Consider the following 17623-nt stretch of genomic DNA (forward strand, 5'->3'; position numbering starts at 1 on the left):
CTGTAACAGGCCAAAATAAAACTACACTGTAGTTCTCTAGTGACTCTTTATGAAGCCCTGCTGCTTGGTGATGGGCGGATCGATAGCAAAAAATCGATATTTCCATCTTGACGGCCACTTTTTAAATATCAATTCTCAAGTTAAAATATCGATATTTTCTGTTTATTTATTCATATTTTGTCCGCAGTCATATCCGATTGTTTTCTGCTTCATTACAAAGTCACATTGCTTTGAAGCCAGAAAGGTTGTCATCAACTTCCTGTAAAGCTTTGCAGAGTTCTTTTTTGGCACCAACAAAATTTGTCCCTTGGTCACACTTTATTTGTCTCACTGAGCCTCTCAATGCAGTAAAGCATCGCAGACCATTGACAAATGCATCAGTTGACAGATCCTCCAGCATCTCTATGTGGCTGGCCTTTGAGCAAAAACAAGTAAAGAGCAGGCCATATCTTTTGGGTTCTTTTCTACCTTCTTTGGTCATAAAAGGCCCAAAACAGTCCTTGCCACAGTATGTGAAAGGCGGAGATGGTTCCATTCGTTCTATAGGTAGATCACACGTTCTTTGTCTTTCCACAGGTCTCCGGCAAATCACACACTGGTGAATATAAGATGTGACAGCTCTATTCATCCCTTGGATCCAATAGCCGTTAGATCTTATTTCATTGAGGGTGAAGCCCTGTTAATTTCACTGAACAAGCATCTGCTTTCAGATTACGGCAGATTACGGCTTTTCAAGAGTTTCGTCCACTTGTGTAGTTGGTGAGTATCCTGACATAACATGCATAATGATCTTATATTTGTATTTGTTGATATTTGCTTGTCACGATCCACAGCTGGTTGGATACTGAAAACACTTGCCTTGTTTCTTTTGATCTCCTTTAAATTTCCCCTTTAGCTGTGAGCCTCAGATGAACGTAGAGCATAGATGGAGGTGACTGGTTTGCAAGCAATCTCTGTTTCTGTTGACACAAATGCAGAAAATGCACTAAAACTGGGAAACTCTTTGCCTTCCATAGGGGCCTGTGTTACCTGAAGATTCCATCTGGCTGCTGTCCAGTCAGGTAGTTTTTGTATCAGCTTCTGATTTACTTCACAGTCATTTAATATTTCCAGTCCCTTCACATGAGCCATAGCTTGAAGGCAGGCATTCAAAAAGTCTGCAAAGTTTCTAAGACCTTCAGCATCTTTAGACTGTATTTTTGGTCAGCATTCTCTCTAAATGCTCTTTGAATAACAAATGTCTGGCCATATCGTTGGTCAGGTTTTTTCCAGGCATCTTGGTACACCTCTTCATCATTTCCTTAGAAGGTCCCTTCAAGGCATTTACGAGCTGGGCCACTAACATATGTTTTGAGGTAATATACCTTTTCAGAAGGGGAAATGCCTTTTTGATCTATAAGAGACATGAAACAGGCTTTCCACTCAATGAAGTGGATTGGCTCACCAGTGAACACTGCCGGCTCAGGCATAGGAAATTGAAATACTGTCCTGAACAGCTTGTGCCAGTAGAGTGACTTCAGGAGGTGCTGAAAATATGGCAGTGTTGGATGGATGTGATGCAGGAGGTTGTGATACAGGAATCAACTGGCTGAATGTCAGTCATCTGAGTAATTTCTCTGTCGTATGCTTCCAACCTGGCTCTAGCTGCCATTAAATCCTTTCCAGCCTGCAGACGTTCCAATTCAGACAGTTGAATTTCCAATTCTTTCTTGTGCTGTTCCTCTAGGATTCTTATTTTTTCCTTTTGTTTTGTTTCCACTAGAAGGATGTTATACTTTCTGCATCAAAGTCTCCATTTTAATTATGTCACTGGTCACTGCCTAACATGCATCTACTTTTCGTCTTAAATTGGTTGTTGGTGTTATATAATCTCTCATTTTAGTGTAGAGTTTCATGATGTCGTCCTTCTCTTTCTCTAAAGTGTCTGCAATTGTTGCCATGTGCGTTTCAGTGATGTCTGACTATAGTTCTTCTCTTGCCTTACGAACCTGAACTTTCCAATATTCATATAAGCCAATAAGCCTCTTTTCCTTTTCGGTCGTTTCTTCCCTTTGGTAAGCGGCCATCCTTTCAGTTGGTGCTCTGGTGTGTTCTGAGCGGCGAAGAACCTCTGTAGTGTCTTTAATTTGGGGCTGTAGATCAGCGAGCATTTTTTCTTTACACCGTAATGTTTTATTGATATCTTGTCAAGCCTGTGTATTCATAAATCTCCCTTTGCAGATCTGCAATCTGTTGGTTGGTGTCTTTAGCAAATGCAGATGAGGCCTCTATAACCTCCATGTGTCATGGTCACAGTGTACTTCCTGGTTTTGGACTATTTTGTGGCCCCTTCTCCTTACTTCCTGTCCCTGGCTCTTTTTGCCCAGCTTTACCCTCGTTGTCCCTCATTGTTTGCACCCTTTTCCCGCCTCTATTTAAGTTCAGTCTTCCCTTCACTCCTCTGCCAGATTTTCTTTCAGCGTTGTCTTTAAGTTTTATTTCCCTGGTGTACGGTAGTGTGAGTTGTTAACTTAGAGTCATTTTCTTGTACCCTCCTGGTATGAGCGGTTTCTGTTATCGTTACGTTCCCTGTCAATAAAAGCCCTTTTGGTTTGTCCCTCACACTGTCTCTTCTCTTGGGTCCATCATTAACCTAAATTGTGACACCATGTCCATTGTAGCCTTCTTTATCTTTAATTCCTTAAAGTTTCAGACCAACTTCTGCTGCCTGCCGTCTGTTGTAAGTGAGGACCTTATAACCATGATGAAGGGAGGAGCAGCTGAGGTGCAAGCTCTTACTGTGGAGTCCAGTCAGACATTTGAAGTCTTACTGATGGTCTGATAATAGTTTAATTTCTTTATCCTTTTCCTCAAACCAACGTAAGAACTACGCAAAGTAAACACAGACAAAACAATAGATAAAAACCATATTATATTTCAAAATAAAACACATCCGTCGTACAGGAAGTTATAAAAGTAAAAGCCACAAAACAAATCAAAGGTTTGAACTGGGCACATTAGCAGGAGAAAAACATTGTAAGGACGTTACATCTGTTGTGTTTTCTCAACTGTATGACCTGCAGAAGTTCTCCGTGTAGGTTTTTAGGGCTTCATAAGGATTTTTCGTGTTTAAATAGTTATGGATTTGAGTGTTAAGTTTTCAGAGATAGCTTATTTATTTATTTATTCTGAGAGGGAAACAGATTACATCATATTTTTCTTCTTTCTGTTGCTTGTAAGTGATTAAATGTGTAGGCCTGATACATATTATGGTTTGTGTTATTTAATAAAAAGCCAATCACATTTTTGGTATCATGTTACAAAATGGGGCAGCATGGTGGTCGAGTGGTTAGCTCCACCACTCACAGAAGGTTGCGGGTTCGCGTCATTGTCTGACTGTGGTTTGCATGTGCTCCCTGTGGTTGTGTGAGGTTCCTCCACAGCCCAAAGACGTGTGTGTTAGGTTAGTGTTCTAGTAGTAAATGTGTAGAGCAACAAGATGGGACGCAGGAGTCTGTGAGAACTACCCACCAGGTTGGTCCCTGATTGAGACCCGGACTAGCTCCCTTGTGGCTGCCCACTGTTCCCCTCATGTGCATGGGTTAAATTCAGAGAAACAATTTGTTTGTAATTGTAATTTCATTGTAACATGCACATGCAATATATATAAGTGCTCAACGACAACAAAGGTTCTTCTAATTGGTAGGTGTGAATATGTGTGTCTCTGTGTGTTTGTCCTGAGATGGACTGGACACCTGTCCAGGGTGGACCCCACCTCTCACCCCATGACAACTTGGATAGGCTCCAGCCCCCCCACAACCCTACAACTTTATTATGTTTGTTGTATTGTATTTCTATAATGTGCAACAAGGGACCCTTGGAAATAAACGTTCATATAGATAAGTCATAGCTGTGAAGCGTTTTTTCTTTTATGATCAAACGACCTTATAACTCACCTCCCGCCCCGCTGTTTATTCCCAGGAGAAGCAGAAAAATAAAGTTGACCATTGTGGGATTTTCTTCAATTTCGCTCCTCGTCTATAATACTCAGATAGGCTAAAATATGTTTTGTTTTTTTTTTCTCAAAGATGTTTCTGTCTGAAATAAGGAAGAACTGTGGAGATGTTCAACATCTGAACCAATGGGATTTTAGTTTTCGTTTTACGTCACTAGAATCTGCATTATACTAGAAGAATGCGGTTATTAACTAGCACTGTTCTGTGATGATGTTCTAAATACAACTTTTCATTAATCAAAAGATTTTTAGAAAATGAAGCAACTTCCTTCAAACTGAACATGCACCATGATAGTGTCCCTCACTAAGAACTGTCTAGTTGAACCCAATTATTCAAGTCTTCACTATCACTGACAATCCAATTTTATTTATTTGCATTTTAAACCCTCAGATCAGTTCAGCTTTGTCTCTGTCTTCCTGCTTTATTACAAAGCTGTGTACACTGAAAAACCACTGAACAAGAGACATTTTACAGTACTGTTGATGTTTGGACACTTAAGACCATTTTACACTTTACTGTTACTGTGGCACAGTTATTGAAATGATTGTGTAGCAACTTTGGGGTCAAAGGTTTAAAAAGGTAAATGAGCAGATTTTCTCTACAGAAGGTGACGTCACCCCTTACAAATGTTTTGAATTTCATTATACACTGGTCACGAAATGTGGCTCTGATCTTTATCAAAGCCAAACACAAAATGTTTAGGCTGATAAAACACAAACAGTCATGATCTTCATCTCTTTATTAAACACATTCAGTAATGACACAATGGCAACAGTGTCTTACTGTTCACAGATAAAAAGTAAACAGTCTGCACTTCTATAAGACTTTTCTACCTCAAAGCGCTTTACACTGTTTCTTATTCACCAATTCAGACACTCACACACCGATGTGGGAGCTGCTATGCAGCTGGCCAACGCTCACCGGACACTGGCTCACCACAAATTAGTTGGGGTTCAGTGCTCAAGTCTTGCTGAAGGACACTTTGACAAGTGACTTGAGGAGACGGGGATCGATCCAACAACTACGAGATTGGTGTAGACACACACCGATGACATGGCATCCAAAGTCCTCACCTGACCCACTCAGAGCAACTTGGGGTTCAGTGTCTTTCCTGAGGACACTTCAGCACATAGCCAGGAGGAACCAGGAATCAGGAATCAAACCACTGACCCTGTGGTCCACAAACAACGGCCTTACCAGCTGAGCTACAGCCTCCATTTTATAAATCTCAGCTGTAATTAAAAGAATAATTGAAACAAATTAAAAGAGAGCAAACAGAAAACAAACAAATTACATCTTGACAATTAGAAAATTGATTAAGAGTAGAGAGGAAAAAACTCAAAGACCTAATTAGAATCAAAAAGTCTTATATATAAATATACAAGCAGAGTATTTACACAATTGGAAACTTTTTACTGATGTCTATATTTTGTGTATGTGTCCATTGGTGGAACAACATTAATACAAATATTTATTGGATGTGTAATTTTAGGTTCTTACTTCGTATATTTTATAAAGTAATACATTCTCTGAATATTAAATCAACCCTCGGATTTACATTTAGACATGAAATATTTATTCTTTCCAGATGTTTTTGAAGTTTCTGATCTCCCCAGTGAACTACAGCCTTTGGTCCCATGCCCCTGTTTCAGTTAACTAGTCTAAGGGACATCTAGGACAATTATACTGTGTGTGTAGGTGCTTACACTGATAATAAGTCATTAGTCTCATGGATTTTGCCTGTGTGGGCTGGGGGTGCTCAGCATGTCTTTGATACAAGTGAGGGGGCTTCTAGAACAAAAAGGTTGAGAAGCACTGATCTAAAGAATCAAAGAAACAACTTCCAAGTATAAGAAACGTTCCACAGTTTGACAAGAACATGTTAACTCAAGGTCTGTATCATATCAACTATGTAAATATAAGTAGAAGTGGGTCTATATGTATATTACATTGGTCACTATGGTGATTTCATTTTAAATAAACACACAAACCTTTAAATCAACTGTGTTTGTCTGTAAAGTGTTGTGATGCTTTTGGTTTTTTATATTTTGCTTTACTTTTCTCTCCATGTAAGACAGATATTCATCCATTTTTATCTCCTATCATCTCTGTTTTTGCTTCTTTTGAACATAGTTTCATGCAGTTTTGTTTAACATATCAAGTTACTCACAGTTTTCAGTTTTGGGAGTTTGTTCTATAGTTTGTTGGATTGAGTTGTTCCATGACATCAGTGCTGCTGGCAGCTGTTAAATCAGAAACACACTGTTACTGGCATCCTGACACTGTGAGACATTTTCAATCCAGAAATATTTTGTAAAGCACAGAGTGGATGTCTGGTCAGACAAAAGAATATGAAAACAAGTTTTACTTACGGGTCGGTGGGTGTTTGGCTGAAATTAAATAAAATACAAATAACTTCAGTTATTCATCAATAAGAATTAAGATGCAATAAAAGCAATAAACAGAAGCTGCATGTTGTGCAATGCACAGTAATAAATAATATTGCTGATGATGATGGTCAAAAAGTTGGATGTTGATTATGATGATGATGATGATGATGATGATGTAAATTAACAGTACAATTAACATTCATGACTGTGTTTATGTTTTCGTCTCTCACCATCTTTCGTCTTCTTTCTGTAAATGATGAATCCAATCAGACCAATGAGGACGACAACAAGAACAACTACTGCAATGATGGCGATGATCATGTTCATGGATGTTTCTGTTGAACAAACAAGAATCAAATCACATCCTGTACAGATGAAGCAGGTCAGAAGAGAAGAATCTAATATAGAGACACACAGACCATATTTGCTTGTTTGTCCTGCTGTTGTTTTGCTAAATTGTCTGAACATATAATAATATAATTACAATGTGTATCATTGTTAATCCTGATCTGCCTTTGTCTGTTTTGGATTCTGTCCTACAGGTTATGTTCATGGCACCACGTGTGAACACAATACGAGCTTCTGACAATCCTGTTTAAGTTCAGCATGCTGCATATTACCATTCAGTTTGATTCAGACTGATTTATAACCTCAAAGTAATAATGTCTATTTGTTTGATTTGCTTTGTTTAATTTATTAAACCAAAATTTAGATTTAGACCCAAAAATTTTATATAAGAATTTATATTAAAAAAAAATGAAAAAGAAAGAAAGAAAGAGAGATGAAACAAATGCAACACAGATAGACAATATACTGTTTAACACATGAACTACAGAATTATTAAAGTAAAATTAATGTTACCGTTGGTCCTGATCACAGCTTTGTCCAGTTTGGTGATGATGTCATCAACACCAGAGAGCAGAAACACACAGTCGTATCTCCTCCAGTCTTCAGGTTTGACTGATGAAAGTTTCAGATCAACTGTCATCTGGAAGGTTCCATCATGGTTGGGGAGGATCTCTCCATGGGTCACGTCCTCCTGAACCTCCTGTTCATCTTTCTTCCAGAACATTGTGGCTCTGTCAGGGTAGAAACCTGTAGCGTGGCAGCTGACTGGAGAGGACGGAGACTTCTGGAGGAGAGACACTGAGGGAAGATCTGGAGGAGAGATAAGAACAATTTGTATTTTCCTTATTATTTGCTGCATATTAATATTGACATTTCTTTTTGATGTCATATAGCAAAAAAGTGTATAAAGTGACACATACACGTAGTGGGTCAGTGTATATTGTTATATGTAAATTATACTTTGGTTAGTGTTGGTTTGAAACAGAGGAACTGTGTGAGGATAGTTGTGTTCGTAAAACTGCATCTTCTCATGTGGTTCTACCTGTTCTCAGCAGAGAGCTGCTCCCATAGTTCACATACTTCTTCAGCCACTCAGGACAAATCTGGGTGAGATAGTTCTTCCTATTTTCTAGGAGTGCTTTGCTATGATCCCACTTGTTTTTGGTGGTGACAGCCTCTTGTGTGGGAGCGATCCATGTCTCTGTCTTCAGGTCAAATACTATGAAATCTTCTCCATCATAACCAAACTGATAATAACCAGTGACCTCATCAGTCTCATCATCCCATTTACAGCCGTACATCCACTGGAGAATGTGAACACCTGAGAGAGAAACAGTCTTCAGTAAACCAGAGTGTGATGTCAGCATAGTCACAGATCTACCACAGAGACACAAGATGTTCATCTTCTGCTGTCACAGCTTCTATGGGAACAAATCACATCCAGTCACCTGAACAGTGCTGATAGACAAGATAGACACAGAGAGGAAGAGACTGCTTCAAACATTCAGATTCTAGAACAGTCCATATTCTGTCTTTACCACAAAGACACACTGATCCATCAAGACCACAAATTTAAACACTTCAGTGTAAGATTTCATTTTAATAGTAAATTTATTCTATCAAATTAAAAAGGAACCAATATTTAGGACAGTTTATTCCAACAGACTGTGGTTTTGTCACTAAGTTAAATGGAGGTTTCTGAAGAGGATCATCAGCCTCTGGAGGATCAACATCTGCTCTAACACAATATTCCAACATGTCTAAAGACCCACAGAAACCTGCTAAATGTCAGATTGTCCTTTGTCAGACAGCAGGTGTCAGATATTGAACTTTGACTGTGGAAAAAGAAGCTGGAGCCTGATCTCTGCTGCTCAGGACACCTGCACAAAACCTCCTAATAAAAACATGTTTGTGTGTTTCAGCTGCTTTCAATGACACAGACTGTTACAGACGTTCATCTGTGGATCCAAATATTAATTATCACTAAATGAAGGCACCCGCTCACACAATTTAATGTGACTGAAAATAATCAGATCAGATCCTGAAATTTGACCCAAAATGCCAAAAATGAAATGAAAAAAGAAAGAATTGAACCCATGTAAAAAATGAGGCATGGTGAGTATTTGTGTGTTCACATTCATCTAATACTGTAAAGAAAAATCTTTGAGTAAAAAACACAAACAAACCTCCAGTTTGGTTGAAGCGTTGCTTTGCAATTTCAATGTTGTCTTTGAAGGTCTGATGTGTAACCATTAAACTGTTAGTCTGAGTTTGCCAGTACTGTGGATCATCTGCTGTGATTCTGTTCATCCAGTCCTGTTTGGGTTCTAGTCTCCTGGTGTTGCTGTCATAGTAAACTGTCTCCACTCCATCAACCATCTCAACTACCACAAACTCTGGAAAGTTTGGGACTTGAGAAGATGCAGTGTAGAAATACTTCAGAGAGTGAGTCACTGAAAGAGAAGTTGATGTTATTATTCCATTATTTAATTTTTTTTTATAACTATTTGTTTATAACAATGTATGTATATATATATATATATATATATATATATATATATATATATATATATATATATATATATATATATATTATTCAGAATGTCTCACTGACTGACTTTATTTTCTTTATTTAACAAAGTAAAAATTCTATTGGGGCAATAATTGTATTTCCTGGAGTTTTGCTGCTGATTCTGACAACCATTCTTTGGAGTGTGTATCAATATATAGACAGTCTATTTTTATTATGAAAAAAATTGATAAAGACTTTGTTTTCCAGAAGCCAAATTAAATTGTATTATTAAGTCCAGTTATTAGTGCTCTGGATGAGGTTTGTAAAGTGTCTCTTTTCTTTACCACAAACCTAAGTACGAGTTCCTACTGCAATTATTTCTGTTTACTTATTGCCTATAAGTAAATAAGTGGTTGATTTGACCTTAGTCAGTGGCGGATGCAGAGGCTACAGTCTTTTTTTGTCTCCTTTCTGAATTTTTATTGCGTATCTGTGAAACTTTAACGATTCAGATCATTAAACAAACAAATATGACCTGAATAAACACAGAATGCAGTTTTGAAATGAGGCTTTCATGTATTAAGGGCAAAAAGCCTCCAAACCTGTCTGACCCCATGTGACAAAGTAATTGCCCCCTAAACCTGATAACTGTTTTTTTCCACCTTTGGCAGCAACAACTGCAGTCCAGCATTTGGGATAATTGGCAACGAGTCTTTCACATTACTGTGGAAGAATTTTGCTGCACTCTTCTTTGCAGAATTATTTTAAAGAGAGCGTGTGATTTAGACCATCAGTCCATCGACTTCAGTGGGTTAAGGTTTTGGTGGCCTAGTCAAAGTCCCACTGGGATGCTGTGGCATGACCTTAAACAGGCCGCAGCTTTTTCCACTAATAAATGAAATCATCATTTCAAAGCAACATTTTGTATTTTCTCAGATTATCTGTGTGTAATATTAATATTTGTTTGATGATCTGAATTCTTTCGGTGTGACAAATATGCAAAACAACATAAAAAATCAGGAAGGGGCAACACTTTTTCACAGCACTGTGTGTTTTACAGTGAGTAAATGTGAAAAGTGCTGCCTCCAGTGGCTGAAACTTGAATTGAAGCGTGCAAGACATTTCCTCAGTGTGGAGACAAAAGCCCTTTAAAGGCCTATTTAAATTTGAATTTAAACTGTTAATAAAGTAAATAGGTAATTAAACAAATATGCCATCAAGCAGACATCAACCAAAAACCTTTGGTACAAAATCATTTATGTCATCAGACATATACTGTCCACTAACCAAAAAGTAATCACTACAGCACAAACATGCACATTTTAATGACTGAATAGATTTAAAAGAAAAACAACATGCAAATACGAGCTATTAAAAAAAACCTAAAAGTTAGTTTAAAAAGTTTAAAGAAATTCAAATACAGTTTACAACTCATGATTACACAATAATGTTCAATGTTGTATTTTACTACATGACATATTATATTATAATATATTATATTATATTATATTATATTATATTATATTATATTATATTATGATAATGATACAGTGCCTTCAGATAGTTTTCAGACCCCTTTCACTTTTTTTCAGTTTTATGCTGCAGCCTGATGCTACACTTGTTCAATAGTTCCTCTCATTAATCTACAATCAGTACCCTACAACTGCAAAGTGAAAACAGAATTTTATAAATGTCTAAATTTATTTTTAAAAAATTAAAAAAATTAATATCATGTGTACAGTAGGTGTCATGATCCCTGGATTTACGGTTGTGTCCTGTTACAGCTGCTCTCCACGTGAAAAGTAGAAAAGAAAGGAAAAAACTTCCAACAAACCAAGACAATGAACAAGTACAAGTACAAACTACTGATCAATAGATCAGAAAAAACTCAGCTAGAGGAGTAAAAGAAATAATAAAAGAAATAAAAATAATAAATGAAATAAAAACTACCATTTTGACCTGTCAGTCCCCCTCATTTTTACAGCCTGCTCTGTGTTTTCCTGTAGATTGATGCTGCATTAACTGACCAGTCCAGGTTATTGTCCTGGTGGACACTCAGGTATTTGTACTCTGAAAGTACTTCCACCCCCTCTCCCTGTATAGAGAGAGGATTGACAGGGGTCCTGGACCTTATGAAGTCCACCACTAGTTCATTTGTTTTACTGATGTTGAGCTGGAGATGATTGTCCTCAAAGCAGTTAACAAAGCTGTTCAGCACCGATCAGTGATATCTCCACCCTGGACACATCCAACCACCACAGAGTCATCAGAAAACGTCTGAAGGTTGCAGGACTCTGAGCTGTGTTACTGTGACTCTGATGACATACTGGGGTCGGTCAGTGAGGTATAGTCCAAAATCCAGGGAACCATGTCAACGAGCCCCTGGAGGACAGTCTGGGTTGTGTTAAAAGCTCTGGAGAAGTCACTATCACTGGAGGAGGCACAATGACCTCACAGTTACCATGGTGTGATGTAACCTAATGTTCCTAAATGATCTGATTATAACTTAGCAGCAAAGTGAATATTTGACTGATTTAGTGGAGGAAGATTGGTGTGCACGTGTGTCTGTGCATGTACGTATCTGTTTTACTACTATAAAAACACACAGTATTTACCAGTAAAAAGTGAAATGGGAACAAACCTCCAGTTTGGTTTAGAAGTTGATTGTTTTGCATGTAAATGTACTAGTGAATAGTAACTGGCTGTCAAATAAAACTACAGTGGACTAAGTAGTACTTGAAATCCAAGGGACAATATCATCACAGTATACGAGCCGTTTCTGGTTTGTGCATTTTTGCTGTTCGCTGTGCTGTTTGTCTGCCAAGGATGGTAAGAAAAAAACCTTCCATGCTGTGACTGTCTGACTTTCTTTTAATGTGTTAGCTCATATTTAACAAAAGCTTTTTACTATCACAGCATTTTACAGTTATCACCTTTCTGACAAAAATGGCAGAGCTGCTGTTATGGATTGCATTAGATTATACAGGTGTAGCTAATGAAGTGTAATGTTTCTAAGAGTATTTACTCCCTTTGGAAGTTTTCTTTTATTAAATATTATGTAGAAAATTCCAAAATATCCATCCCCCTTTAAAGTGATTCACCCAAATCATATCTGGTGCAGTCATTTGGTACAAAGTACAAATACACCTGTATGTGGTACTTCCAGGTACTGCTGAATCAGTATCCTGGCCAAAATGGCCTGTATGATTATTTGTCCTACCGATAACATTTTTATTTAGATACTTGTCTCAACATCTCTATGTGCTGTTTGTATATTACATTATTATTAAAAAACATCTCTATATATTTATAATCAATCAATAAATATTAAGAAAACCTGACAAGATTTTGGTACTTTGTATTAAAATGCCTGTTTTCTTCCTTTGCATGTTTTATTTAGTGTCATATAATTTTTAATGAGATTTTTTTGTTTTGTCCAGAACTTAATCAGTTTATTTCTTGCACTTTAAATGTTACCTTACTGTGTAATAGTGAGCAGAGCGCAGGAGGAAGAGGAACCACAGAACTGATGCAGCTCTTTCTCTACTAACACCCCCAAAAAACTGAACTCTAGCTTCCACAAACTGACATAAGAATTTGCATCAGCATTTACATTTGCCAGATCTGCAAGGAAACTTTTTTCAGCCAAGTCTCTCACTCTCCTTAGTTGGGATCAACATAAAGTGGTGAATCATGTGAAGGTAAAAAGACATAGAAAAGAAAAGATGGTTAAAAAGCACTGTTTTGATGAGCTTTAATAATGTGCTGTGGGTTATAAGTGTCTTGTTTTGTAAACTATAGTGACTAGTAACTAAAATATTTGAAAATTTCTATATTTTTAATTTATAATTTAAACTAAATCCAGTGTGTGTTTTTAAGTACTTTCTGCCAGTTATTTGTTCAGCAGCTACATAAAGAATCATTTGTATGTTACAGAACTGCTTGTTTGAATCTGAATATAAGGCTGCGTAGATTTAGTTTTTTGGAATTTGATTAAATGCATTTACTTAAGAATGTACACATTTGAGTTAAATGTACTTTGATTAATTGGATTTAAAGCAGACTTTCCCCTTTGTGCCCATTCTCAGAGGCACATGTTGCATTTGAAATGTTTTCATACATTTCCATTCCAGTGGAAATTGTGGATTAGTTTTCTCCTATAAACCAAAGCATTTGATGATCATTTTGTGTCTTTACCTAAATAAACTGCTTTGAACATGTCACTGCCAACTACATAAAACTAAATAAAATGTGAACATTAAGAGGTGGATGTCATCATCTCCCTTTATTATAATTTTACAAACCAAAAGAAGTGAGAAATGAAACTGAAGAAAAATATTTTATTGACGTTTAAATACACACATTTAAAGACATTGCATGACTTTGTCAACAATGAGAATCGTCCTTTTGTATATATTTAATTTAGCATTTTCACATAAGCATTTGATTCTAAACATTGGATTTGCATAGTTGTGTGGATGCAACCTCACTGCATTGTATTTTGTCCATATTTAATTGCTATTCAAACTATTTTGGTGGTGTGACTTTTTGTTTATCTTCTGAATATACAATAAAGTGGGTCTCTGCTGTAACAAAACATTTTTGTTTCTCCTCCCGAGCAGAACTTTAATTCCAATTCTTGATGCTGCAGATCCGTTATTGCTACCTCACTCCTGTTGGGACAAATGATCACTGATAAATGAGCAGTGTAAAACATATTTTCAAAAACCCAAATTGTATTCAAAGATGAAAAGGTATGAAAGAGTTAAGACTTTAAGTTAGGTAGGAGTTAAGATTCTATATCTGCTTATTTACACTTTATGAGCAAACAGTACAACACAGTTATATGCAGTGAATATAGTGATAGTTCAGACAGAGCAGTTAGTTACATGTGATCAATGGTGAGTCGCTGCCTACGGAACCATAGGAACCGTCTGTCCCTGAGGAGAGAAAGGAAAAAACGTTTCCAACTATTATCCAGTAATTAAATCAATCTATCTATCAATTGATGAATCAGGAAATTTTAAACTTCACCTGAACTTAATTTCTCATCTGTTGTAACATTATGTAACATTATGTAACATTATGTAACGTTACGTATAACATTAAACATATAACCTTCAACAACAGTGGTTAAGTAAGGGGTTTGGTTATTATTTGTGATTGTATTAAAGCAGTTGGAAATGAATTTATTAATATAGTAGGTAACTGCTGGTCCATGATTTCATAATAATTTCTACGACCTAAAAACACTTGATTGCCATTTTTAAAACATATGTTTCTATACAAGAGAAAATGGCAGCTCACTATCATTCTTATCAATTGTGAGTCTGTTTATTTACAGGTTACTTTATGAGCAAACAGTACAACACAGTTATATGCAGTGAATATAGTGATAGTTCAAACAGAGCATTTAGTTACTTGTGATCAATGGTGTGTCGCTGCCTTCGGAACCATTGGAATCGACTGACCCTGAGGAGAGAAAGGAAAAAACGTTTCCAACTATTATCCAGTAATTAAATAAATCTATCAATCAATCAATCAATCAATCAATCAATCAATCAATCAATCAATCAATCAAGAAATTTTAAACTTCACCTGAACTTAATTTCTCAGCTGTTGTAACATTATGTAACATTATGTAACATTACATATAACCTTCAACAACAAGTGGTTAAGTAAGGGGTTTGGTCATTATTTGTGATTGTATTAAAGCAGTTGGAAATGAATTTATTAATATAGTAGGTAACTGCTGGTCCATGATTTTATAATCATTTCTACGACCTAAAAACACTTGATTGCCATTTTTAAAACATATGTTTCTATACAAGAGAAAATGGCAGCTCACTATCATTCTTATCAATTGTGAGTTGTGTATAATAACTGTATAATGTTTATATGATTATATTATGATATATTATCTCTTTATATATATATTATATTATTATACATCATGAGTCAAAGTACAACAGCAAAAACCTGAAAGCTTAACAACATATACTGGGGTCTAAAAGACTAAGACCACATCTAAACTCTGCTGATTTTAATTAGCAGAAACTTGTTCAAGATAATCAGCCTGCAACTTTCTAAAACCACTTAGTCTTTTGATTTGTATGGTGACAGACTGAAGTTTACATTTTCACTGTGATCATTGTGCTGCAAACAGCCACATGCTGAACAAGGCACCAGTGAAGCTAATGAAGCTCATAACAGACAGTTCACTATTATGATGGACTCACTGCTTCAATAGCTCCACTGTAGAACTGGACTGATGTGTCTATATATGTAATGTTCAAATCTTTCAGCGCAGGCTACAGGTTATGTAACATTACCTGATTTAACTATCAGTCTTTACAGGCTGCATTTGAACATGTTGCAGGGTTCTTGATACTGTAAGTAGTTTATATAAAATGTAAAACTAATGAAATAATCATATGTCCACAGTTGGCTTTTCTAGTGGTTTGTTGTAGGCTTCATTTGTCTGTTACTGTCGGACTTGGATCTCTGGACATACTGTATCTTCATTTACTTAAGGCAGTACTCATGGAGACAGTATCCAAAATCTCTCTGTAGTTCAGCTAATATAGGTTTTACTCACGTGTTGATTCCATATTACACTGGAATATCTTTCAAAAATGTTTCAAAAGAGTTTTCATGTGATAAAAGAAAAAACTTGGTAAATTATAAAATAATTGAACATCTGTCAGCTGAAACACAATTTCTCAAATGCTTTTGGTTTCCCTCATAAATGACACATCCACAGTTGATCCACAGTTGATCCTCTCAAAGCACTGACTCTCTCCATGTTGTTATGCTTTTTTTTTTTTTACAGAATCTACATTTTTTCTGTTTTTTTTTTCCAAAACTATGGACAGTATCGTCCACTGTGGCCTGCGACCTCCCATTTGTCACTCCAGGCAAGAGTAGCCAATCAGACACTAGATATATAGGTTAGTGCAACAGGTTGTTTGTAAATAACACTTGGGAAAAAAAGTTTACAACTGATAATAATTTTTTTGGTTTGTTTGTTTGTTAGTTCCAACATTTCCAATACTAAGATATACCTGATTCTTTCTGAGGAGAGTCGTCTAATGGAGTCTTCTTGTCTACAAAAGCACAGCAGAATAAATAAATTGTTAGACACAAGAAAACACTGGCACAAGTACAGCAGCTGCTGAATTGTTGAATTTTGTGTTGACCAGCAAAAACCAAAACTAGGACCAGGACTTTATATACACATGTTACTACTGTGTAATAATAAGGCAAAGATGGATGCAATTTCTCAATATTGTGGTAGAAGAAATCCTGTTCTGTAAATTTGATCTGACGTTTTTGGCTCCTTGCGAACCATTTTGCCAGATGAGACAGTGGCTGCAGCCGAGTTTCTGCATCATCATCATCTGCATTAGATCATCAGTCCTGAGCTCAGCTGGTGCTACTGTTACCAAGGAAGCTGCTGCCCCAGTTGTTAATATTCCCCCCGGTTTCTGAGTCCGGACTCCACGTTCAAACTTGGTAAGTCCAAACTCCTTAATTCAGAACTGTAACTGTATTGAGAAATGCCCACACTGTAAGACTTGACAGATTAATATCATGAGGAGCAAAACTATTTTTTTTTCAGAAAGCATCATGTTCTACGCCTGGTTCTAAACAACATCTGTGTTCTTTTCCTGCTGAAGATGTAGAACCAGGTAATTATCTAGAAAGGAAAAATGTCTCCTAGACATTACAAAAAAGTGCCAGCAGATAAACACAGAGATGCATGTCTGTATAAAATGGTGTCTCAAGTTATTCCTGCCATGACAAAGCCTGAGGTAAAGCTATATGAATGTCTATTGGTGTTTTGCACAAACCATTGAGAACAGTGATAATGGAAAGTGAGATGGATTTTATATGAATCATTACAATTAAATTCTCAAAGATCCCTAATAAGATCCTCCTTCCTACATCTTGGTATTTATTTATTTGACATGTCACACTTCAGATTATTGGCAGATACTGTCAGTATTATACACAATATAATGCAAGTAATATTAATACAAATAAATGCAATAAACGAGTTTATAAGGTTAAATCAATTTGGCTTTAAGTTTCCTTTCTGCCTTTGTGTTATGATTTAACTTTCCTTCACGATCATTTCTCCTATTACAATGGCTCAATGCTTAAATTTAGTTTCAGGGGCTCCATTGCCAGTGCTGCCAGATTTCAGGAAACAAAGTAAAAATGAAACTAATGTCTCTGTCATCTTTATTCCATTTATGAAGCAATATTAAAACCTCCCTGTAATAATCAATATGACACACCAGAAAAAACAGCCTTTTACTCTGAGCACAGCCGGACTTCCACTGTAGATTATGGGATGTTTATCAGTAAGAGGA

The 17623-nt window shown here is 36.5% G+C and overlaps 2 protein-coding genes across 5 annotated transcripts in view; both read right to left on the reverse strand.

Annotated features, from left to right (window-relative positions):
* Nucleotides 1-4716: 4716 nt before the first annotated feature.
* The window catches only part of LOC137101278 (major histocompatibility complex class I-related gene protein-like), a 52898-nt gene continuing 39991 nt past the window's right edge, over nucleotides 4717-17623 (reverse strand). The window contains exons 5-7 of one of the 2 annotated variants that reach the window (XM_067479490.1): nucleotides 6616-6720; nucleotides 6166-6385; nucleotides 4717-5815 (exon numbers count right to left, since the gene is read on the reverse strand). In XM_067479490.1, coding sequence (XP_067335591.1) covers nucleotides 6360-6385; nucleotides 6616-6720 — 131 coding nt within the window. In that variant the 3' untranslated portion in view covers nucleotides 4717-5815; nucleotides 6166-6359. The remainder of the gene's footprint in view (nucleotides 5816-6165; nucleotides 6386-6615; nucleotides 6721-17623) is intronic. The other variant, XM_067479499.1, reaches the window with a different exon arrangement.
* Nucleotides 13572-17623, reverse strand: part of LOC137101224 (class I histocompatibility antigen, F10 alpha chain-like) — a 10515-nt gene continuing 6463 nt past the window's right edge. For 2 of the 3 annotated variants that reach the window (XM_067479373.1, XM_067479355.1), the window contains 4 exons: nucleotides 16310-16351; nucleotides 14667-14717; nucleotides 14135-14185; nucleotides 13572-13918 (listed from right to left, as the gene is read on the reverse strand). In XM_067479373.1, coding sequence (XP_067335474.1) covers nucleotides 13917-13918; nucleotides 14135-14185; nucleotides 14667-14717; nucleotides 16310-16351 — 146 coding nt within the window. In that variant the 3' untranslated portion in view covers nucleotides 13572-13916. The remainder of the gene's footprint in view (nucleotides 13919-14134; nucleotides 14186-14666; nucleotides 14718-16309; nucleotides 16352-17623) is intronic. The other variant, XM_067479365.1, reaches the window with a different exon arrangement.

This window comes from Channa argus, chromosome 1, assembly GCF_033026475.1.
Source record: "Channa argus isolate prfri chromosome 1, Channa argus male v1.0, whole genome shotgun sequence".
Taxonomy (NCBI): domain Eukaryota; kingdom Metazoa; phylum Chordata; class Actinopteri; order Anabantiformes; family Channidae; genus Channa; species Channa argus.